Source organism: Echinops telfairi, unplaced genomic scaffold (assembly GCF_000313985.2).
Source record: "Echinops telfairi isolate 266 unplaced genomic scaffold, ASM31398v2 ScPeMD7_7457;HRSCAF=8495, whole genome shotgun sequence".
In the NCBI taxonomy this organism is placed as follows: Eukaryota; Metazoa; Chordata; class Mammalia; order Afrosoricida; family Tenrecidae; genus Echinops; species Echinops telfairi.
Window position 1 is genome coordinate 610,742 of NW_022111357.1, and position 24,392 is coordinate 635,133.

The 24,392-nt window shown below is 41.6% G+C and overlaps 2 protein-coding genes across 3 annotated transcripts in view; one reads left to right on the forward strand and one right to left on the reverse strand.

Annotated features, from left to right (window-relative positions):
* CCDC30 (coiled-coil domain containing 30) overlaps positions 1-24,392 on the reverse strand; it is a 129,453-nt gene that overhangs the window by 34,710 nt on the left and 70,351 nt on the right. Inside the window, exons 7-12 of one of the 2 annotated variants that reach the window (XM_045298886.1) lie at positions 22,541-22,784; positions 19,108-19,146; positions 16,051-16,230; positions 13,445-13,645; positions 7,207-7,361; positions 4,574-4,727 (exon numbers count right to left, since the gene is read on the reverse strand). In XM_045298886.1, coding sequence (XP_045154821.1) covers positions 4,574-4,727; positions 7,207-7,361; positions 13,445-13,645; positions 16,051-16,230; positions 19,108-19,146; positions 22,541-22,784 — 973 coding nt within the window. The remainder of the gene's footprint in view (positions 1-4,573; positions 4,728-7,206; positions 7,362-13,444; positions 13,646-16,050; positions 16,231-19,107; positions 19,147-22,540; positions 22,785-24,392) is intronic. The other variant, XM_045298887.1, reaches the window with a different exon arrangement.
* Positions 10,178-10,495, forward strand: LOC105978839 (thioredoxin-like). Its single transcript, XM_045298888.1, has one exon. The coding sequence runs from the start codon at positions 10,178-10,180 to the stop codon at positions 10,493-10,495; it is 318 nt and encodes a 105-aa protein (XP_045154823.1).

Genomic DNA, 24,392 nt, shown 5'->3' on the forward strand with positions numbered 1-24,392 from the left:
CCCCTCCCTCATGAGCCCTTGATAGTTTATAAATTGGTATTTTGTCATATCTTGCCCTGTCCGACATCTCCCTTCACCCAGAACCTTTGATAATTTATAAATTATTATTTTTTCATGTCTTACACTAACGGATCTCGCCTTTCATCCACTGAAAAAAAAGCTGATTTTTATGAACAAGTCATTAGTCTTGCAAAATTCTATCATGCAAACTCTAGCTTCATTTCTATTACCAAGACCATATTTTCCAATTACTATTCCTACCTCTTTGTGTTCAATTTTTGCATTCTAATCGCCAACAATTAGCAATGCTTGTTGATTGTATGTTTGTTAAATTTCAGACTAAAGATGGTAACATTCTTCAATTTCTGCATCACTCGCTTTAGTGGGAGCCCTGGTGGTATAGCCGTGGTATAGCCCTTGGGTGTTGGGCTGCAATCTGCATGGTCGGCAGTTCAAAACTACCAGCATTTCCATGAGAAAATGATTGGGCTTTCGACTCCCATAAACAGTTACGGTCTCAGAAACCCACAGGGCTCACTGTGAGTCAGCTTTGACTGAATGGCTGTGAGTTTGGTTTTGGGTTTAAGCTTTAGTGGCTGATGCATACATTTGAGTAACAGTTATATTAAATGGATTTCCTTATATGTAGAAAGATATTAACCTATCACAGACAGCACTGGACTGCAGGACAGATCTTGAGATGTCCTTTCTGACAGTGAGCATGACAACCTTCCTCTTAAATTTGCTACCCCAGCATAATTAACCATATGATTTTCTGATTTGAAATGACCAACACCAGTCCATTTTGGATCACTGCTGGCTAGAATATCAATCTTTATGAATTCTAGTTAATTTTTGACAACTTAAAACTTCTCTAGATCCATACTTTGTATGTTCCAAGTTCTGATTATTAACTGATGTGGGCAGTTGTCTCTTCTCTTTTTGAGGTATGCCCCAGCAGCAAAATGAAGGTCCCAAAGGCTTTTACCCTTGCAGGCTTTACACCATCTAAGCCATTTTGGTTGACCTTACTTGAGAAGGAAGCTCTTCCTCAGCCATATTTCTAACACGAAGGGCTCATCTTCTGGCACTCTTTCTGACGGTGTCCTGCTTCTATCCATCAGGCCTTTACTATCTGACAATGTTTCAACTGCCCACAAGGTTTCAGTGGATACTTTCTCAGAAGTGGGCAGCCTGTTCTTCACAGTCTGTTCTTAGTCTGGAAGCTCTGTTGAAACCAGCTCACTTTGGGTGACCCTGCTGGTATTTGAAATACCAGTGACATAGCTTCCAGCACCATAGCAACACACAAGCCACCACGGTATGACAAATTGACAGACAAGTTCCACCTGGTAGCAGGTTTATTTATTATACTGGACCCCTTTCATCAGGGAGAGAATAATTTGTCATAGTTCCATACATATTCCTATTAGATAAGGATTTGCTTTCTGTGTCCATGATTACTTTGCATGAATCACCAACTGTAAACTCACTAAATTCCTTTTTTCCCCTCATGATGTTATAGCAAGAGAAGTAAAACAATGGCTCATACACATGACAGTGATGCTTAAGATGATGTGTCCACTTGGTTCAGCCATGATTCTCAGTGCTTTGACAGATACTAGGTAATTATCCTCTTATTTTGTGAGTAACCACTCAATCAAAAAGGGACTTTTCTTGGAGGTGTGGCCTATACCCAATATTTCTGGGTAACTTTGCAAAGTCTTCCAATCTCTCAATTCGGCAGCTGCTCCTGGAGTTGCCCTGCCATTCTCTGTCCTCTGATTCTTGGGACCTGAGCCAGCAGCAGCCTGCTGCCTCACTGGCAGATTTTGGGTCTGTCAGCCCTGCTATCATGTGAGCCAGAAGCCTCCACTCTGCTACTGACGCTGTATCTGGGACTTGCCAGCCCCCACAATTGAGTGAAGCACTTCCAGGAAACAAAGCTCTCTCTATAGATACATTTCACTGGTTTTGTTACCCTAGAGAACTTAGGCTAACACAAGGATAATATACATTTGTCTCATTATCCCCAAAACCTAACCTGGTAAAACTGTGGAATGACCTACTGAAGACTCAGTAGACCAGTTAACAACATCTTAGAGGTCCAAGGTATGGTCCTAGAAGATGATGTATAAGATTTAACCAGCGACTAACATATGCTACTATGTCTCTCAGAGTCAGAAAGGATGAAAAGGAACCAAGAGGTAGAAGTGGGAGTAGTTTCCTCACTCCGAGACCCCATTGGCCAAATGTATGTTATTGTATTATTGGTGGTGAACTTTACAATTAAGTTTTTAACTTAGAGTATATCTATTTGGATTTAGACTAAAACAGTAGGAGTTAACATCACTCAAAAGGGGTCATAAGGGGGCAGGGAACAAACAATGTATGTGGGAGGGGGAGGGAGCACGCTCTAGAACTGGTGATTACGCAACTCATTTTAAAAGTGATTTAAGCACGGGGGTTGGGGGTGGGGAGAAGAAAATGTTCTAAAATTGATTGTGGTAATGATTGGACAACTCTTCTTGATATGATTGAACTATTGAATTGTGTGATATGTGATTAAGTGCCAATAAAACTGTTAAAAAATTTATAATCTCAGAAATCCACAGGGGCAGTTCTACCCTGTTATATAGAGTCACCATGAATCAGAATTGACTTGTTGGCAGTGAGTATTTTTGATTATTAATAATCTGATCACTGATTATTTTAATGATTTATTGACTTATTGTCTGTCTCTTCTTGCTAGAAGAAAAATTTCTTAAGGGCAAAGATTTTATCTGGTTTCTTTACCACTAAACCCATATCATATAGAACAGTAACATCTAATAGGCATTCCATAACTATTTATTAAATTAGTGAAGGTGTGCTCAACACCAAAGGACTGCGCTTACAAAGGAAATAATAGAGGTGGATTTTGCGTGTAGCACCCATTGAGGGGTCTCTTCCTGGGTTCAACCATCAGGGCACTAGTACAGCCAAAAAGATGTAGGACAGGCACTTGCCAGCAGTCAGCATCAGGCCTGCCTCCTTAGCAGGTGTCCTAGCAGCAGAAGTCTCTGTGAACAGTCCAGGCAGACCTCGAAGCTCTCCTCTCTCCAAGTGCTAGCTCAAGCCCCTGAATAGGAGACATACATTTGGTGGAGTGGGACAGAGTTTAAAACCTCCATACCCACCTTGATGCTGACACATAAGAACCCTATACAGACAGGGTTTCCAAGACTGTCCGTCTTTACAGGAATAGACAACCTATTATTCCACCTGATGAGCGGCCGGTGGGTTAGGCCACCCGGACTCCACAGGAGCCAGGGTCTCTTATAATACTCTATGGGCCTGGTTCCCAGAGTCCTTGCGAAAGATGACAGCTGCTAGTACCACTGTTCTCCGGGGAGCCAGAAAGATGGTGTGCTCCACAAGTACACCCAACTTTTTCATTGTTTCTTCCAGTTTGGCCCCAATTTACCAATAAAGCTCATTTTTATCTTTAAAACAAAAAGGTTATAGACACTGAAGTAACTTTGAATGCTCCCCTTTTCAGAGATTAACTGTATCTTCAGTTACATAAGTCACACTAGATCATATTATCTGGAAGCATAACACTCTTCTTCTTTGAAGGCTAAAGAGGTATAAAACCTTGAGCTTGGGATTTGGATGTGTATGGAGCATCCAAAGTGGACTATGGTGGTACTCAACATGATCCCAACTTTTTAAAGTTCTCTCCTATGCTGAAGATCAGAAAAGTAAATTCCCAGTCTCCCTTGGCAGTCAGGCTCCAATTTCGTTTCTGAAAATTAGAGACACTTGCACAGAATTTGGAAAGCATAGTAGTGCCCACTCTAGTTGTTAAGTCAGGTTCCTCTTGTGCTGATTCCATGTCTATCAGAATAGAACCTACCCACCCACCCACCTACCACCAACAGCTTTCCTTTAAGGCACCTCTGGGTGGACTCAAACTTCCAACCTTTCAGCTATCAGAGAAACATGCTAACCCCTTTGACACTATCCAGGGATTCAAGTATTAGCAAAGGAGAAGGGAAGGACATTGTTCTATCACTGATGGGTAGTTAACAAGTAGACACCAGAAGAAACATTTGTAGGAGCTCTGATAAGTTCCTATAAATCTCAGACTGGTTACTGGAGGTAATTTCCCTATCATTTCTGAATTTGTTAAAAATCAGCAGTCATTACTTCTGGTTTTCTACTCATTCCCATTCCTCCCTTCTAACAGTTTTGTAAGTATTCTATTCCTTATTAAATCTTTTATTGTTTGCCATCTCTAGAGTGGATCTGGTTTTACTGCTTGGACCCTGAGATTAATATGTAAAATGCTGACCCAAACCAGACTCACTGCCATTCAGTCCATGCTGACTGCCCATGTGAGCTTCTGAGACTGTCACTGTTCATGGAAGTAGAAAGCCCTAGCTTTCTCCTGAGTGGTAGCTGGTAGCTTTGAACTGTCAATCTTGCGGTTAGCCCAACTCGTTACCTCTATGCCACCAGGGCTCCTAGCCACTGTTAGCTAGTATTCAGGCCTATAGAAATAGGAAAAGTGAGAAGCATCTCTTCTTACCTCATCAGATTTTCTTTTTTCATTTTCCAGAAGGGTCTCTTGTTGTTGAATTTTTAATTGTTGCTGCGAACTGGTCACTTCCAAGCGACTATCTTTATCCTGTAAGGCTATCACTTGTCTTTGGAGCTCATTTATATTCTCCTCTAGGAGTTTCCTGAAGCCAATTAATGAACATTAAGTTAGGAAACAAACTACAAAGTTTGACAAAGGGAAGTCTTAGACTGAAGGTTTTTTTCACTATCACAAGGAATTTCCCACCTGCCGACCCCATGGTGTGTGCGTATGGAGGGGGGACAGGGTGAGATGTGTGTCTGTAAGGTGAAGAGACCAATGTGGTGGACCTCCTCTGAGACACATGCTTTCTTAAGTCTTTCTCTCTCTCCTCAAAACAACCTTGTAAGTAGGGAATCATTTTTCTTATTCCATAGAAGAGGCAGCTGTGGCACCGACAGGGTTAATCAACTGGTTGGAGTTGGAACAGATAGGACTCAAATCCCAAAGTGTGGGGGGAGGTCAGATGCACAGGCTTTCCCTCCCCTGAAGTCAATCAGTTACCAGACTGCTGTCTCATCCCACCACAGGGGTGGGCCTGCTCCCTGCCTCTGGGGACAATGGACAGGTTCCTGTAGGCGGAGTTTGCACCCTACTGATAATGGTTTCTATGGAGAACCAGAGACCACCCTCTCATTACTGGGTACCCTATAGTGTAACCCCTCCCTGTGATGTAGTCTCTACCTGTAATTAGTGGGCTGGCATGCCCCCAAAAGGTATATAGGCATGGGTCAGCAATATAGAGCTCTCGACCACTTGGACTCTGACCTCCCTGACTCTCTTCCCCCTCTCCCTTGTTCCCTTTCCCTCCTTCCCTTCCCCCTCTCTCCACGTGGACCACTAAGCTGGGCTGAGGTGAGCAATGCTGCCATGTAACGTGTCTGACTGTTATTGTAATATCTCTCATACTCTCGATGACTTTAATATAATACTTATATATCTCAACCGTATAATTGTGCATTACTGAACCCTGAAGTAGTATTACTGAATCTGAGTAGTAGTAATAGTAGTATCAGCGGGTGGGGGCTGGCCCTCCACCCACCAAACGCCAATTTTTTATTTAATACTACACCAAAGCCCTTATTATTTTATACTTTTCGAATTACTTTACAACTGGAGTCCTTTAATTTGGATTCACTAGAGTTATGAGTTGTAAAACACAGTTGATACTAATGTAAACATGCTACCACAGCTGCGAGGCTGCATTTGATGAGGAAATGCTTCCTTTCCCAAAGGACCATAGCCACCTCGCCCGTCAGATGGGATGTCATCAGACAGACAGTTCAAGAGAGCTGTTTTGGAGGAGTTCAGGCCAACGCATGTGGGAGACAAGTAGCCCAGAAGAAGATGGCAATGACGGAGCCTGGGAGGCAAGAGCTCACATTGCTGCGAAGGCACTGCTAAGGTACTGAATAGAAGAGTTTGCTTCCGTTAAAAGCAAGATTCATATTAAGTCAATAACAGAAATAGATCGGTGGTTATTTAATAAAATTTGTGCAAATCCTGGTAGCATTTTGACGCGGGAGTCAGAATGTTCCAGAGCTGAGAGGCCCTGCAAAGGTTCTGATGCTCCCTGTTAACAACACTGCCAGGAAGAAGGACTCGGGAGAGTGTTTGCAAAGACTCTGGATCTTCTGGAAACCGACTGCATATAGATCTGAAAAAAAGCACAACTCCCAAGACAAATAGCACTGTTTCCCTTAATGACACTTTGTTTGCCTTGCGCTCCTGCTGGTATTTGAACAGGCTTCAGAGGAGCTTGCAGACTAAGAAGAGACGGTGAAGAAGGAATAGGCTGTGCACTGCAGAGGAATCAGCCACGACCACCTTATGGACAACATGGAAACATTGTCAGATACTGAAAACATCACGAATAGAAGCAGAAGGTGGTCAGTGGCAGTGACAGAAGATGAGCCTTGCAGGTCAGAAGGCATTCAAAAGATGACAGAATAAAACCCAATTTTTCTTAAAATAAATGCGACCAGTCTTAGCTCCATATAAATAAGAACCATAAGTTACTAAAGTTTAAAAATAAATAAATAAGGCTTAGGGAATCCTACAGGAACCACGAATAAGAATCCTAGTAATCATCAAAATACAGGGCAGCAGTCACAGCCACTATTAGTAGCTGGCTGATGGTGATTAAGCTTCTCTGAAGTACTTGGGACTGCTTGGAAGAAAACCAGCTGACAATTAATTAAAAACTGCAAATTTTATTCTAGTCTGAATCTAGTGCCAATTGTAAGAGAGAGCGAGAAAAGCAAATCCTAGAATATAATTTTTCACAGGAAGGCCTGTCACTCAAGAACATTTTACTGGTGTATCAGTCCTGTGTCAGCACAGGGGAAAGCACTCTGCCCTCAAGGCTCCAACTCACATACAAGAGACAAAGGAGACAAGGGGCAACTACCACACTGCATCAGAAGTGCACAGCATTGTCCACAACAGTAAGCACACACGGGAGAAACTGTGACTGAGTGTGTCTCGGTGGGGACAGAGGACAATGCCACACTTTCAGTTCACACTGCTGGGGAAGTAAACCCCGGGCCACTCAGGGGGATGAAGATGGCCGCTGCCAGTACCTCCTCTGCTGTTCCTCCTGACATTGCTGCTTGGCCTTTGCTTCATTGTCCAGCGCTTCTTTGATTTCTCCCTCTCGTTGTTTCTTCTCCAAAATATATGTGTCTGTGACATCAACCTTCTGAACATTTTCTGATTTCTGCTTCAGATTCAAAATCTTGAGTAAAGATATTTTGTGAGAAAAACAGTAAGAGTATTACTTTTTCCTGAATTAAGAGAACTACCCCGTGCACAACAAAAGTGACAGGACTAGCATAGAAATTGGATCTCATTTTGAAGAGCAAGAAGATACCACTGAAATCACAAGATTCAAAGAAATATTCATGTTTTTTATTAATAGAAACTTGTTGAAACTTTTCTCTAAAAAAAAAAAAAAAGAAATTGGATTTCAGTAAAGCCCTTGACTAGATTAAATTTAATGGAAATGATTTCATTTTTGCAATACATACCGTATATACTCAAGTATCAGCCAACCTGAATATAAGCCGAGGCACCTAATTTTACCACAAAATACTGGGAAAATTATTGACTTGAGTATAAGCCTAGGGTGGGAAATGAAGCAGCTGCTGGTAAAGCCTAAGGTGGGAAATGCAGCAGCTACTGGTAAATTTCAAAATAAAAATAGATACCAATAAAATTACATTAATTGAGGCATCAGTAGGTTAAATGTTTTTGAATATTTCAAAGAAAAACAGTAAACTAGCTCTGTAAGTGGAAAAGAGGGTCAACAAAAACAACATGGTATCAACAATAACTACACTCACTGTGTTACTGCATGCACTGCATTACTACATACACTGCCTTACTGGGTGTACACAATGCAGCTTGTATAGTTTGAGGCTTAACGCAGACTGATGATATTTCTGAATGTGATGACATGACTGTTTGCATAGAGCAGCGTGTATTAGGGTCATAATATACACGCTGCATTGTGTATGCACTGTGTTACCATGTGCTGTGTTACTGCATGTGCTGCGTTACTGCATGCGTAATGTTACTACACATGTATGGGAAGTGCTAATGCAACACATGAAGTCACACAGTGCGTACACAATACAGCATGTACATTATGTGCCCTAACACAGGCTGCTCTCTGCAAGCATAGTTAACACTGGGTCCAGATAGGGGTTAATAAGAAAATAAAATATAGCAGATTAAGTACTGTAAGTAAGCATACTGTATATCCAAGACCAGAGCTATACTGGCACTTGTATTCAGCAATGCTTGGGTGAAGTGAGGGGGCGTGACCAAGCATGGGTAAGACTGTAAAGGCTATGTCATTGGTCACAGCCCTGGAGAAGAGCGGCTGCATCTGACATTCATTTGACAAGGATGTGGTTTGCCCCAGGTACCAGCACACAGAAGCGGGCAGGTTCTTGCCAAGTACAGCTCGGACAACACCGAGGCTGCGAGTGTGCAGGAGAAAAGAAGAGCGGTGATACCAGCAGTCATCGGACCACCCACAGAGGCTGCAGGCGCCTGTAGATGAGCGGGAGAGACACTGCACCGGAGCACAGGTAAGTGGGACCCTCACTCAAGTAGTATAAGCCGAGGGGAGCTTTTTCAGCATAAAAATGTGATGAAATTTTTGGCTTATACACGCGTAAAAATGGTAATACATCAATAGAGTTCAAAATGTGTGTGCAAAAGTAGCCTTAGGAGGAAGGACTTCTTCCCCTCCCTGCACTTTCATCTTCTACTTCTAAAACTCTAAAAAACTCACTGCCATTGAGCTAATTCTGACTCATAGTAACCCTTGGGAGAGGATACACTGGCCCCTGTGCATTTCCCGTAATGGAAATAGAAAGTGTTATTTTTCTCCCTGGTGGTTTTGAACTACTGACCTTGAGTTTAGTAGCCTAACTCATAACCCACTACATGACCAGGGCTCTTCTAGTTATCTCCCACCAAACAGGCAACCACTACTATTGGTTCTTTTTATGCCTTCTAGAGATACACATCTATCAGTAAGTTAAAATGGGCTACAACAAATCGTGAGGATGGCGCACTCCTGGGTAGGGTTTTGTTGTGTTGTACAGAGTCCCTACGAGTCAGAACTGACTCGATGGCACCTAACAACAGAACAAGTTAAAGTGCTTAGCTCAAGCACACCAACTGCTTCTTAATCCTTGGAAGGAAGACGTGAGAGGTTGTTAGTTTATTGTGCCAACCTGGCCGATAAATACATGTGGGATTAATTAAAGGACAGAGAGATAAATGGCTCGGGGTGCCTCGTCTTTTTTGTCTCTTGCTCTTTGATCATAGGATCAGTGTGCGGCTGCCTTGCTTGTTCTTTGCCTCAATTTGCAAGCTGCACTACCTGTGGGACATCTAACCCGTGGACTGTGTCACTGTAATTTGAGGTTCCTTCAAGACCTGCTTCACCACACCATTGAAATTTACATCTCTTGAGCTGGGGGGCAGGGGGGGAACTGTCGGACCCTGTCATCTGGCTGACTGTTGGTGACCTGCCTTTCTGTTTGCTGCCTGTGCCCAGATAGCCTCAATTGCTCTACAGAGGACTACCCGGTGGCCCTCAAGACTTGAAGGACTGCCAGTGTCTCACAACTGTCTCATGGGACTGAGTTGCACTGAGTCATTTGTACTGCTTTATAACTTAATTAACTGTTTATTTCGTATGTTATACATCTATCTATCTGTATAAATATATATAAAATTATTAGCATTCTGGTTTTGTTTCTCTAGAGAACCCTGTCTAACACAATGTGAGTTTGCTTCTGTAAGATCTCAGCCTAGGAAACCCTATGGGGCAGTTCTATACTATCCTACAGGGTTGCTATGAATTGGCATCAACTCAATGACAATGAGTTTTATTTTGATGTAAGCAAATATGACTGTATCGTTCTTCCCCATATATATATTTAAAAACACCAGAAATAGTCCAAGCTTGATCCGGTGCCCTGTTCCGTTCCTCTTGTTACCCTGGTCACTCATCAAAGCCCAACGGTCAAAATGGTGAAGCAGATTGATAGCAAGAAAGATTTTCAGGCAGCCCTGAAGAGTGCTGGAGAGAAGCTTGTAGTGGCTGACTTCTCAGCCACATGGTGTGGGCCTTGCAAAATGATCAAGCCTTTCTATCATTCCCTCTGTGAAAAGTATGGCAATGTGGTCTTCCGGGAAGTTGATGCGGATCACTGCCAGGATGTTGCTTCAGAGTGTGAAGTGAAATGCATGCCAAGATTTCACTTTTATAAAAAGGGACAAAAGGCGGGTGAATTTTCTTGTGCTAATAAGGAAACACTTGAAGCTACCATTAACAACTTAAGTTAATTATGCTTCCTGAAAATGTAACCAGCCATCAGCTGTGTAAACCTTTTTGTATCTAAAAAGGAAGAAAAATCAAGTATGAAGACTATATACCCAGCTACCATCTGAGTATAAATGACAATAAAATATTAATTCTACCCTTTTAAAAAAAGCACACCAGAAATATTAGTATCATATCTACACTTAGGTGCCTTACTTTTATGTGCAAATAATGCATCATGGTGATTTTTCCATATTACATGTACAGTTGTCATTTTTTACAATGGCATACTATACCACTGTAAGAATATATCATTATTTATATAACTATCCTCCTATTGATGGACATTTTCATGGATTCCTATCTTTTCTTATTACAAAAAAAGTGATACAAATTAATCCCCCTAAAGAAACTGTCTAACAATTAAAAGATTCAATCACTGCTTGGCTAAAGCTTTAAATGTTCAGCACAGCTTTGTGATGGAGAGAAATTTCTTAATATCGTCCTTCTATCCAAGTCTCAGTAAATCCCACCAAATGATTGGGTGGGCCTGTGCAAAAAGGGTGTGGATAACACTGAGAGGATTGTTCCATTTTTGTTACCAACCCTGCCCTGGCTATAAGGATGAGCCATCTTTGAAGTAGCAACAGAGAGAGAAACCCCATGGACCTTGGGAGAGTAAGTTAAAAGATTAAAAGATATATCATCTGGGGTCTGAAAAGCTTGTAGTTAAACAACCGGCCATCTACCAGGGATGCAACAAAACCCACATGGAAGAAGCACATCAGCCTGTGTGATCATGAGGTGTTGGCAGGCATAGGTATCAGAAGTTCAAAAACAAGCAACCAAATTGATGAGAAGGAGTGTGGGTGTAGTGGAGACCCAAGACCCACCTGTAAGATAATTGGACAGTCCCTCTCAGAAGGGTCACATGGAAGGGATGATAAATCCAGGGTGAACCACATAACTATCTTCTAGTTCTTTAACATTTCCTCCTCTTACTAATATGGTTTTTATTTGTTTTACCTCAATTATGCTAGACTTGTGTTTGTTCATTTGTAAAATTAAGATCGTTCAATACAGGAAAGCCAAGATAGATTACTTTTCAGAAACAGTACCAGGAGTAATGATTCCCTGAGTGTATGGGAAGAGAGACGGGCAGGGTTGTCCATCCATAGCATTGATGACTGCATAACCCCACTCAAGGTGAATAACAGAATTGTATGTGAATGGACATATTGGATGGTGTAAGACATGGCAAGATAGATAGATAGATAGATAGATAGATAGATAGATAGATAGATAGATAGATAGATAAGGGTTTCTGGGGGTAGGTACAGTGAGGGAGGGAGGGGATAGAGGGTTGCTGATGTCAGGAGTTCAAGAAGAAAGAAAATGTTTTGAAATTGATTGTGGTACAATACTATACTGCTTGATGTGATTGACCTATGGAATGTTATGATATCTGTAAGAGTTCCCAATAAAATCATTTAAAAAAAAGAAGTGAGGATGGAAAGGCTTGGTCTCATGTACTTTGGACATGTTATCAGGAGAGGCCAGTCCCTGGAAAACGATATCACACTTGGTCAAGTCTAAGGACAGTAGACAAGGGGAAGACCTTCCATGAGCTAGACTGAGCCAGTGGCTTCAACATCGGGTCGCAACATAGCAGCAGCTGGGGGTAGTGCAGGTCTGGGCAGTGCTTCATTCTGCTCTGCTGTACGTGGGGCCTCTAGAAGTCTGAACTGACGTGATGGCACCTAACAACAACAACGCAGGGTGGTTCCTGAGGCCGTAAATTGTTACGGGGACAGACAGCTTTACATTTCTCCTGAGAAGGGGATGGTGGGTCTGAACTGCTGACCTTCCAGTTATTAGGCAAACACTTACTTGACAGCACCCCCAGGAATTAGGGACATGGAAACACTGCTTTCAGAAACGTACAGTCCTAGATAGAGGATATACTGAGAAACAATAGCTTTGCATTTTGATATTTTTAATAAAGGTTTCTATCATTTTGTAACAATTTTTTTATTTGCCCTTGTGTGACTAAGATGGAGACTATGTCTAACAGGACTTTGATGGTTACCTTCAAATCAACACTCCAATTCAAGGTAATCACTGTCCTAAACTCACAGCTTAATTTATCAGTTCTTTAACTTCAAATCTATGGAATCTCATCCTATGAGCTCTTTTTTGACTCAACATTAGGCTTAAGATATCATTCAAGTTGCTGCTGTCTACTTTTTGATGCTTTGTGATGCGATTTATGTTTCTGTAAGATTTGATGCAAAGGTGCGATACCATTCTGTAACTGTTGCATTCGACGACTGCCACCTGGTGTTATCTAACTGAAATGCAGAGACAATATTGCAAAATGATTTATTTCACAACACAAATCTAAAAATCTCCCATCCAATGAGACAAGAATAAAATAATATTTTTTAAAAAGAAAAATCTCACTGCCATAAAGTCAATGTCTACTCATAGTGACCCTAAAGGGCTGGGTAGAACTGTCCCTGTGAGTTTCCAAGACTTAACTGTTTCTGGGAGCAAAGTCCTATCTTTATCCTGAGGAGTGGCTAGTGGTTTTGAACCGCCAACTTCGTGCATTACAGCCCAACAAGTAACTACTACACCACCAGGGCTCCTGAGACAAGGACAAGCCCTTTGAAATGTGAAAGTGTAAAACAGAAGTGATATGGTACTAGCCAGTTCATACTAATGCTTTAATGTATTGTATTTCTAGGTTCCTAAAGTATTAAAAAACAAAACAATCAAAGAAACAAAAACTTATTAAGATTTACTAGAATTGCATGAGGAAGTTAGGTCAAAAGAGAGGGAAGCACGGGGAGAGTAAGGAACGAGCCTAGAATCCGATCTTTGCTCGTGAATCCTGGGGAAACAGGATTCCAGTGGTGATGTCCAGTATGTTCTGTTTGATATGCAGGAGCGTATACAAGCACGATTACCTTTTCCTCGGCATCAGCAACTTTAGACTTCTCCTGAGCCAGCAGCTTGTCCTGTGACCGCATGCTCTGAGCCTGTGCAAGTATTTCCAGCTCCAGTTCCTTGATTTTCTGCTGACAGTGCTTCCACTCTGCCGTGAGAGAGGAGCACATCTTTGTGCTGTCTAGTGACTTCTGCTGGGCCTGCTTTAGCTCAATTTTTAGCTAAAGATGGAGAATAAATAAGGGTGACAAAAATATGCATGAGATGAATGTCAACATGAGCCAGAAAACACAGTTTTCAGAGGAAGGAGTAGAGTTCTCAAAAGCTGGCAACTACCAATGTCACATGGCTGATTCCATCCCTGGTGCTGTCATGAATTAGTGAAGTTTGCCAAAGTTTACCCAGTCAGCAGGAAGAAATATTTAGGAAGTTTCTGAAGCGTCTATACTGGCTTTCATTCCCTTTACTCCAATGAAAGTGCTTTTGCTAAGTGCACGACTGACCTCCTCTTGTCCATATACATCGGATGGACAAGTGATCTTTCAGTAGCATCCATTTCTCCATCCTAGATAGCTCTCCTCTCTACGAGTCCACAATACCAGGCTCTCCTGGTTTTTGTTCATCTTTCTGCTCCTCCTTCTTGGTCCCTTTAGAAGAATCAGCTAATGCTATCCAATCTCTAAATAGTATCAGATGATTTCAGGCCTTTAGGGAAGCTCTTTCCAAACCTAGAATGATTCCCATCGTTTTAAATTAAGGTGACCAGATTTTAACATTGGTAAAGCGGGACAAAAGCGGGACACCATTGATAAAACTCATATCCTGGCGAAATAGCCACATAGCAGCTGAAAACCGTACACCCTAGCTTGTCGTGCATTCTTTCCAAAAAATCGGGACTTTTTAAAAACACTGCGGGACACGGGAAAAATTGTTAAAAAGCGGGACTGTCCCGCCAAAAGCAGGACGTCTGGTCACCTTATAATACAATCTTTATGTCAACAACTGCCAAAATAAAAGTCCTCGATTCTATGTTTCTGAAATGGTTCTTTTTAATGCCTTATTGCTTTCAATAAATGATACCAACACCCAGCCTTTCATTTAGGCCAGGGTCATCACTGAGCCTGCTTTTCCATCACAAGCCAATTCTAGTCATTTGGCTCTCCCTCCACAGTATATTACATACCCACCCATTTGTGCTGTTATTGCTACCGATCTGGCCTATGTCATCCTTGCTTGTCTAGTTTATTAACTACATCTATTTATTTTTTCTCTACAAAGAACACAATAGATTACAAAGCTAAAAGTTAGTTCTTTGAAAGGTCCATTATAAACAATCTCATGAAAGTGAAAACAATCATTTTATTAAAAAATCAGTAAGAGGGCATGATGGGTAATGTCATGTAAAAAATAAAATTAACTGAAAAATTTTCTGAAAGAATAAAGTACATCAGCATTTGATACAAGAAGGCATAAGAGATTCGACTTCTCTTATAATTACTTAGGGAATTGCACCTGAACTTGGAAACCTTTCCACAAAGAAACTTTAGAATCAGAATGCCTCAAGGATGAGTTCTCCTAAAACACTGGAGAGAGTTTTGATTCATTTATCACTGATAACCTCTGATGAAATGAGTTCCATTTAGTGGCTTTTTGCCAAAGGGAGAGAAAGCAATAGCTTACGAGTTTTTCCCCCTGGGCCCTGAGGAGTTGTTGCGCTGACCTCACTGCAGTTACCCTAATCCTTTGAAGAAACATTCTACTTTTGCTCAGGGAAGAAGCCAGTTCCTGTCAGAAAAGCCAGAAAATGTTAGTTCTTATGCAAATAAATAGAGCCACTTACAAGGTGATTGGTGCCTATGAGGCAAATAGGGTATATACACTGAGAATTACCTAGACTCGGGAACCTAAGAAAGTCGTAACACTGGAAACATCACACAGTGTTGAGAGATGGGACTGCAGAACAAGGAGACTGGCATGAGCTGGTACAGTGGGCTTCTGGATGTATAGGTTTGGTATACATGCCGACCCATGGAGGGAGTGAGACCCGTGCTCCCTTTCTTGCGGGAGGCTTGCTGGTGGAGTGTGGGTCTCTGGGCACTTCCCGGCAGAGCTAAAAGGGCTGTAGCACCTTTTCTAGCAAAGCAGGGGATAAGAGGAGGCCTCTCCTAAGAGAGTGTGTACACAGCCACGAGGAAGAGAGAGAGAATAGGCGCTGTCCTGCTCTGAAGAAGTCCTGGTCCAGTGTGCTTCCTATCTCACACTGTGAGAGCCTTCTCGACCTTACCTGTCTGCTTACTGATGGTGATCCTGCTCAGGTTACTGCCAAGTTCATCCTGATATCCTGTTACTTCCCTAATAAACCATGTATCTGTGAGTTCTGGGAGGCCACTACAATGAATGAAAGAACTCGGCAGGGAAGCAGAGAGGGTTGTGGGCAGGAGGGCTGGTGTCAGACTTGGTAACAGTTGGAGAGTGGAGGCATGTCTGACCTCTACTTTACTGGAGTCAGCTTTGGGCTGATCCTGATGGTGATTCCCATGCTCTCAGAAGTTAGACAAGGTCTCACACTCCCACCACCACCACCACATACAGCCCCTTCACTAAAGAATGTGTCCCGTAGAATTACCTTGGCGTTTTCTTCCTGAAGTAAGCTATTATGTTGCTTTAAGTCCAAGTTCTTTCCTCGTTCATATCGAAGCTCTTTTTCAGCTGAGTTACACAGATTCTGGACCCGGTGCAAATTCTGGCGAAGTTGGTGAAGTTCCTCTTGCTGCTGTACTTTAAAATTTTCTCTAGGCAATGAATACTAGAGCAAATGCATTTTAAAAGAGAAACATGGAAAAGTTGAAGAAAGTAAAATATGGATTCAAATTGTCAAAACCAGAACTGTCAGACTGAGATTACTTCCATGTACATTTTCGTTTGTTTTCGTTTACTCAGAACAAATCATGCTTTTATGTTTACGGCTAGTTGGAATATGTTTCTGTAATTTAATTCCTGTTATCTTTGAGTCAAAGTGTCAGGAAAACTATGTGAACAAAAGGAGTGAATCAAAAAAAAAAAAAAAGGAGTGAATCATAGACAATCACCTGTTTAAAAAGTCTTCACATCAATGACGGGGAATAGAAGAATGGACAGTTTGAGAATAAAACATGTTTTAAATGGGGATCTCCAAGACACACTGGATAAATGTGATAGTTACACAATCTGGTGTCAACTTGTGGAGGGGTGGAATCCATCCTGTGAATCAGGTGGCATCTTGATGACCTCATTTGGAGGCACTAAGGAGATCAATAGCTCACCAAAGGTGGGACACTCACTCCCTGCAAGACATTCCTGTTGACAAGCCACATGGAGCTATGCAGATGGAGCTAGAGGCCTGGAGCTGGAGGAGTCATGTGGAGACCCCTGCCAGCACGAAGATGCTTCCACCTCCACTGGATCTACAAAACTTTCCACCCACTGGCCTGTGATTTTCCTGCATTGTCATTGCATATGTTGCATGATTCTGAAGAGGAATTTACAGATTGGTATAGAACATATGGGCTAATATCAGACTTATGGACTTGAAGTGGACTGGGGTAGGATGCTTTTCTTAATGTACAATTGCTCTCTTACACACACACAAAAGGGTCTATGAATTTGTTTCTCTAGTCAACCCAGACTAACACAAAAAATAAGTAGTTATTCTGTGGGGTTTTTGTGTGTGTGTGTGTGTGTGTGTGTGTGTACGTCTATGTAATTCAGCAAGAGAACTTAAGTTTCTATTCTAAGCTTTCGCCATCACTCTCCATTTACTTCCTAACTATTCTCTAGTTACTACTCAACAATACACTCTCACATCAGGTCTTTCTACTGCAATGAAATGGCCTTAGCCAAAGTATGAGTGTGTTAGTCTGGGTACTTTAGAGAAACAAATCCACAGAAACTCATGTATAAGACAGAGTTTTATATAAAGGTTAAGTGAGCATCAATAAAACATCCCAACCCAGTGCTGCCCAAGCCCACAAGTCCAACATTAACCCATTAACCCATATGTCCAACACCAATCCACAAAGTCCTCCTCCATCTCACAAAGCAGACGCAATGACGCCGACTGCAGGAGGAAAGCTGAGTCAGTGAATGTGTAAGCATCTCAGCTCTGGCAGGGGTCTCCACACAGCTGCTCCAGCACCCAGGGCTGCATCAGGGTAGGTACATGTGGCTTCTCCTTGGGGATGTCTTGCAGGAAGTCAGCCTTGCAAGCTGAAGCTGGGAACTGCTAAGTGAGCCGCACCCTGGTCTGACCATCACAAAGCAAGAGACCCGAGAACTGGAAAGACGAGGCTCACTGAACCATTTATCCCTCTGCCCTTCAATTAATCCAACATGTGTTTATCGGCCAGGTTGGCACAAGAAACTAACTAACTCAATGAGCATTTTAGATTTTCTACAAAAAGGCACACACTGTGTGGGGTAGATAAAGAAGTCAACTCTTTCCAGTGAAATAGAGAAGAGTCTTAGAATTTCCATAGTCCTGATCAAGTGTGCTTCTTATCCATGACTCTGTAACTCTCTGTGACTATTCCTTTATTATTCTAGTTCTATTTAACTTTTGTTCCTGAAGCAACAGAGAACTCCCCAAGTCCTAATATCGCTTCAATTCCTATCCTGGCTTAATCAGAAAGGCAATGTCAACCCAATTTTCTTGGATCAAAGATCCCTATAGAAAATTATTTAATGGAATTATACTATAATGATTAAGAGCTTTAGCTTTGGAAGTAGGGGCTGCAAGTCTGATTCTCCACTTGCTCATTGGATGATCTTGGAAAAGTGACTTTGTTGCTTTCCATTTCCATTTCCTCATTTCAACATAGGGACAATAATATCTGCTGGGTAGAGTGAAAAGGGCCTAAAATAACACATACAGTCACTTAGCACAGCTACAGGCCGCTCAATTACATTACCTACTAATGGTTCTGCCACTTACTTCCCCTGAGCTACTTTCCTCTTTTAGCTGAAGAGAGGAGTTTTCCCGAAGCCTAGAACACCTTGATCCACCACTCCCGATTATTTAACCCCATGCAGCAGTGTTTAACAATTAATTCTTAATCAGCGTCCTATACAGCTAGTTACCATATCAAAGCAGAGCTATACAGAAACAGCATCGTGCTTGTGCCCGTGGGAAAAAGGTTAAGCCAGAACAGTAGTTTGTCCTGCCTACATTGTAGGTCAAGTCACTTTGCCAAAAAAGAATTGTAAATTATTGCTCACAGAAACTATCAGCCAGCCAGTCTAGGGGTCAAGGTAAAATCCTTTGCCCCCAAGCAGGTAAATCACTCCCCTGGTAGAATGTTTGATAAGGAACCAGGAAAGAGCACGAAGTTAACTACTCAGAGGTTCCTTTTGGATCCATCAGCAAGTTGATTAAGCAAATTACTTTTTCTGAGTCTCACTTTACTCATTTGCAAATTAAAAGCATAAAACCAGATGATGCCTAAGGCCTCTTCCGTGTTAGGAATTATAATAGCAATTGTTAAACATGCATTAAATTCATATACTGGTCCCAATGGCAAGACTAATACTTTTGGGGAAATAGAGTTCCAGGCTACGACTGGCTTTCTTGGTGAATGGGGATATAACAATCTGGCGGTACTAACGTGACGCATCAAACTAAGTCCACGTGTTCTGGTATCCTACTCACTAAACATCCTTCTGATTCCAGTTTGTGCTTCTTAGTTCTCTAGAGGAGAGAGACAGAGAGAGAGAAAGGCACTATTCATATAAACATTTTAATGTAACATTTGTAACTAATTATTACAAAAGAATAACTAGTTGACATTCTGATTTTACCCAGTTTGGTTAACGGGAGCTTATCCTTGAGACACAGATGTATTCTGGGTGGGCTAATACAGCAAGCGTGGAGCCTGCAAATCTGAGGGCCAGATCGTGAATAAATTCACCAAGATCACCTGGGCCACCCTGGTAGGGCTTGGGGAATTAACCTTCCACAGTACCAGGAAGTCAGCTTGATGGGAAGCACGTGTCTGCTTTCTTGCACTTCTCAGTAAAAAGAAGCACGTTACGTAGCAGTAGAAAGGTCACACTCTGGAGGAGAAAGACCGGGGTCCCATCAATGTGTCATTCCGGGCAAACTGACCTTTCTAAAGCCTGCTTCCTCCCTATAAAGTGGCAGCAAAATAGCCCTGCCTCGTTGGACTATTTAATATATAAAACTCACTGCTATCGAGTCTATGCTGATTCATAGCGACCCTACAGGACAAGGGTTTGAACTACCCCTGTGAGTTTCCCAGACCTTAACTCTTTATGGGAATAGAAAGCCTCATCTTTCTCCTGAGGAGTGGCTTGTGGATTTGAACAGCTGACCTTGAAGATCGCAATCCAAACATGTAACCACTATGCCACAAGGTCTCCCTGATTAATAGATAAAGCACATTTACAATAGAGGGCCTAAAGCACAGGAACTACTCAGCAGCAGTAGGAAGTGAGGTTTTAGTCTTATAAAATACATATAATATTGGTTGCAACTTGTTTCAAGAATACAGGGAAAGTAATATGTAGAATTCAGCTCTCCAAAAACTTCACCTTGAATACGGTTTAATAGCAGAAATTATGCTCCCAAAGGTCACCAGAAGCCACAAATGCATAGAGCAATACAAAAGTCATTCACAAAAGAAGCTTTTGCAGTTCTTTGTCTAAGTATTTACCATGCATAAGCCTTCTTAAAAGTTTGCTGTTTAAATATGCCCGTGTGGCAATTAAGAAGATGCAGTACACATGGATAGCAGTAGGTACTAGAAACTATAATTTGATTATAGGAGAAAAGACCACAACACAACACAACACATACAAGCAGTAAAAAGTAGAGTATTCTATAGCCACTAGTGGGTCAAGAGCCTTGCACACAGAAAGAGGTTCTTAAATTATCACTGTATCTATCGCTCATTGCAGAAGAAATTCTGTACTTCCATGTACATCACAACATTTTGGAAAATGTAAAGTTCAAAATACAAGTGTGTTTTTTGGTTTTGCTTTTTTCATGAAGCCTACATTTGTCTTGTTGATTGCTGTTTTTGCCTGAACACAGGGCTTGGCACACCACAGGTATTCCATTAATATTGGTTAAGAAATTAGTGACAACAATGTAAGCTTCCTTCACTAATTCATGAAAACACAGAAATGTGCCAAAATTCAGTGAAAAGTTAGGAGGCTGTATGACACATGGGACTCTTTGTCCTTCAAAAAAATAACTATTATACTCCATCTCCCTTGGTTTTTTCTTTATTTAATAGCTTTTCCATCTCTTTCCTGGATGTTGCAAAATTGTTTTTAAAAGGAAAGAGTAACTTAATGAAAATTAATAAATTAGCCAGGGTGTGTTACTTTTCATACTTTCAATCTCATCCTCAAAGAGCACAATGTTAAGTTCCTAAACAAAGATTAAGGAGCCAGGGCGGCATAGTAGTTACCTGTCAGACTGCTAACTACAAACTCAGCAGTTTGAAACCATCAGCTGCATCATGAGCAAAAGATGGGGCTTTCTACTCCTGTAATGAGCTACACTCTCGGAAACTCATAGAGGCAGTTCTACCTTACCCTATAGGGTCACTATGAGTCAGCATCAATTCAAAGGCAGTGTGTTATTTTAAAAAAAATCATTTTATTGGGGCTCGTATAACTCATCACAATCCATACATACATACATCATCTCAAGTACAGTTGGACATGTGTTGCCATCATCATTTTCAAAGCATTTTCTTTCCACTTGAGCCCTTGGTGTCAGCTCCTCATTTTTCCCCCTCCCTCCCTCATGAACCCTTGATAATTTACAAATTATTATTTTTTCATGTCTTGCACTGTCTTGTGTCTCCCCCACTCCCTTGTCTGTTGTCCATCCCCCTGGGAGGGGGTTATAGACAGGTCATTGTGATTGGTTCCCTCTTTCTCCCCCCACCTGTCCCTTACCCTCCTGAGGCAGGGCGTTATTTTCAGTAAAGATTTTTACAATCTCTGTGTCCGCAGTGTCAGCTGCTGCATAACCCCACAAAATAGGCCCAGTATCTGATAAAAGATAGGGAAAAATAATCTGTAACTTATAAAGGGCTCATGAGGGAAGATGGGTGGGTGAGGGAGGGGTAAGAAATGGGGAGCTGATATCATGGGCTCAAGTGGGAAGAGAATGCTCTGAAAATGATGATGGCGGCATGTGTGCAAATATGCTTGACACACTGGCTGAATGTATGGATTGTGATAAGATATATAAGAACCCCCAATAAAAGTATCTTTTTTAAAAAGCCTATAGCATAAAATATGAATTCAATGGTCAAAGGCCTAACTGGGAGATGTCTATATACCCTCTTTTTGGGTAGTTAACGTCTTATTCTCTCTTTGTTGTCTGAACAAACCTAAAGGGTGTCTGAATCTCCGTCCAGGCCTTGATTTTGCCTCTCTGCTGTGACTTTAATCTGTGTATCCGAATCCCTTCTCAAATATATATTTTTAAATGTATACCTGAATCACTTTTCAAACATAGAATATCAACCTTGAAATGTGTTTACTTATAAATTGAAGCCCTTCCTTCTCTCTGAAGCTCAAAATAACTTCTGGGAAGAGTGGTAGAGAGCGCTTGGGTTATATAAGAAAGAACTTGTGACCCTGAGGTAGAATAGCTGAGGTCTAGCTGGTAGAAACCCCCCCACCATACACACACACACCTCATTTCTCCTGGAGGTAGCGCTCGTGTAAGGACAGTAGCCCGACTTTAAACAATCCCAAGTCTGTGGTCTTCCCCCAGTAAAGCAAGGCTCTTTGTACATCGAAGCGACAGGCCACAAATAGAAATTTGGCATGCGTGCTTGCATTCCCTATCCCACCTGCCGATGGCAGACATTGGCAATCAGTAGTAACGTTTTCCCCGGCTGAGTCTACATGGAGCCTAGAAGAGTCCTTTATAATAAAGTGTGTAAACTGTTGAGTTTAGTTGATATTTTAGAACTTCTCAAACCATGCTGACTGTATCCACCAAATATATATGAATGATAATATACAAATTGTGCTTATACCCATACCTGATCATAGGAAATGACCCAGGGAGAGCTCATGTTTACAGCACCTACCTGGGCACTACTGTCATGGGAACTATCCCCAGAGCTCTGAGAGTGGAGCAGGCTTTCATTCATACAGCTCAGCTCTTCTCTAAGTTCCACAACTTCCTCAGGCTTTATGGTGAACTGCTGTTCTTCAACTTTCATAGTTTGATCCTGTTGTGAGCACTCTTCCGTCTGCCCTTCACTTGAAATAGTGACCTCCTTCACTGACTCCTCTGGAATTTCCTCCTGCTTATTTTCTCCTAATTTGGGACTTGGTACAAATATAACAATAAAAAAGAAAGTATCAAAATGCTCCCTAGAGTAACAGAGTATGAAGAGAAAAAAAAAAGCTATAGGTCAAGAAAGTACTGTTGATGGCACAACTCTTTTTAATAGAGTCAGACAATTGAATTGTATGAGGGTGTGCCCCTCCCCCCCAATGGGGAAAAGCTCCATTTGACAGAGCCTTCTTAGTATGCATTTTTCACAAAAGGTGAGCATCGAGCACCTTTCTCTGACTTAGTGCACCCAGTGGCATCGCCTGGGAAAGTTCTCTCTGGCCACAGTGAATTTTTTTGTGATGGCCAATTTAAGAGAACAGCTGTGAAATTTTGTTTCCTGTTTGGGGAAAATGCTGCAGAAACACAGCTTACAAGGACAGTGCTATGGGAAAAACTCAAGTGTACGAGTGGCTTTCTTGATTCAAAAAAGGTGAAATGTTGATTGATGACAAACCTCATTATGGACGTCCATCAACTTCCCAAACAGATGAAGATGTTGACAAAATTTGTGCACTTGTACTCGAAGACTGATGATGGACCATTGAAGAGACAGGGAAATCATGTGGACTATCTTGGAGCTTGGTTCAGCGAATTTTAATGGAAGATTTGGGAGTGAGAAAGGTCACTGTGAAATTTGTGCCTCGGGTTCTCACTGACCAGGAAAAAGAGTGTCAAGTGGAAACATGCTTGCTCTGAAGATTTGAAAGAACAGCTCCGAAATGACCCAGACATTTTTTCCAAGGTCATTACTGGTGATGAGACATGGCACTATTCTTTTTTTTTTTTTTTTTTAAACATTTTATTAGGGGCTCATACAACTGTTATCCCAATCCATACACACATCAATTGCATGGCACTATTCTTACAACCCCCAAAGCAAACATCAGTCAAGCTAGTGGAAGATGCCATTGTCACCTCACCCCCCCAAAAGCTTGTCAAGTGAAATCAAAGTCAAGAAGATCCTCTTTTTTTTTTTTTTTTAATGTGAGGGGGCTAGTGTATTTGGAATTTGTTCCACCAGCTCAGACTGTTAATCAAGCTTTCTATATAGAGTTTCTGAAAAGAACCTACCATTACATAATGGTGTGCAACTAAAAAAGGCCTGGTTTGTGGCAGATGAGGGACTGGTTTTGCCACAATGACAATGCACCTGCTCACGCAGCCATCTCAGTATGCCAGTTTTGGGCAAAAAACAGCATGCCTATCTTGCTCCATGCACCTTACCCATCTGACCTCACTACATGCAATTTCTTATTGTTTCTGTGAATGAAGAGGGACATAAATGGACAGTGATTTGACAACATAGAAGAGGTGAAGCAAAAAGTGAGGGAAGTGCTGTCAGCCATCCAAACAGATGATTTGAAAATGGAATCACAGATTTGACAAATGCATTCAGTGTAATGCATTACTCACTCTAGGTCACTGTCACCTCATCCCAACCAAGGCTCACATCTAGATTAACTGGTCTGTCCTTCATTTCCAACTAATCTAATACAGAGATAGTAGGGGGCTTCAAAAAGTTCCCAGAAAACATTCCATTATCTTTTGTTTTCATTTTACTCAAATGTTTTGAAGATGCTGGTATGAGAGCAATCTCA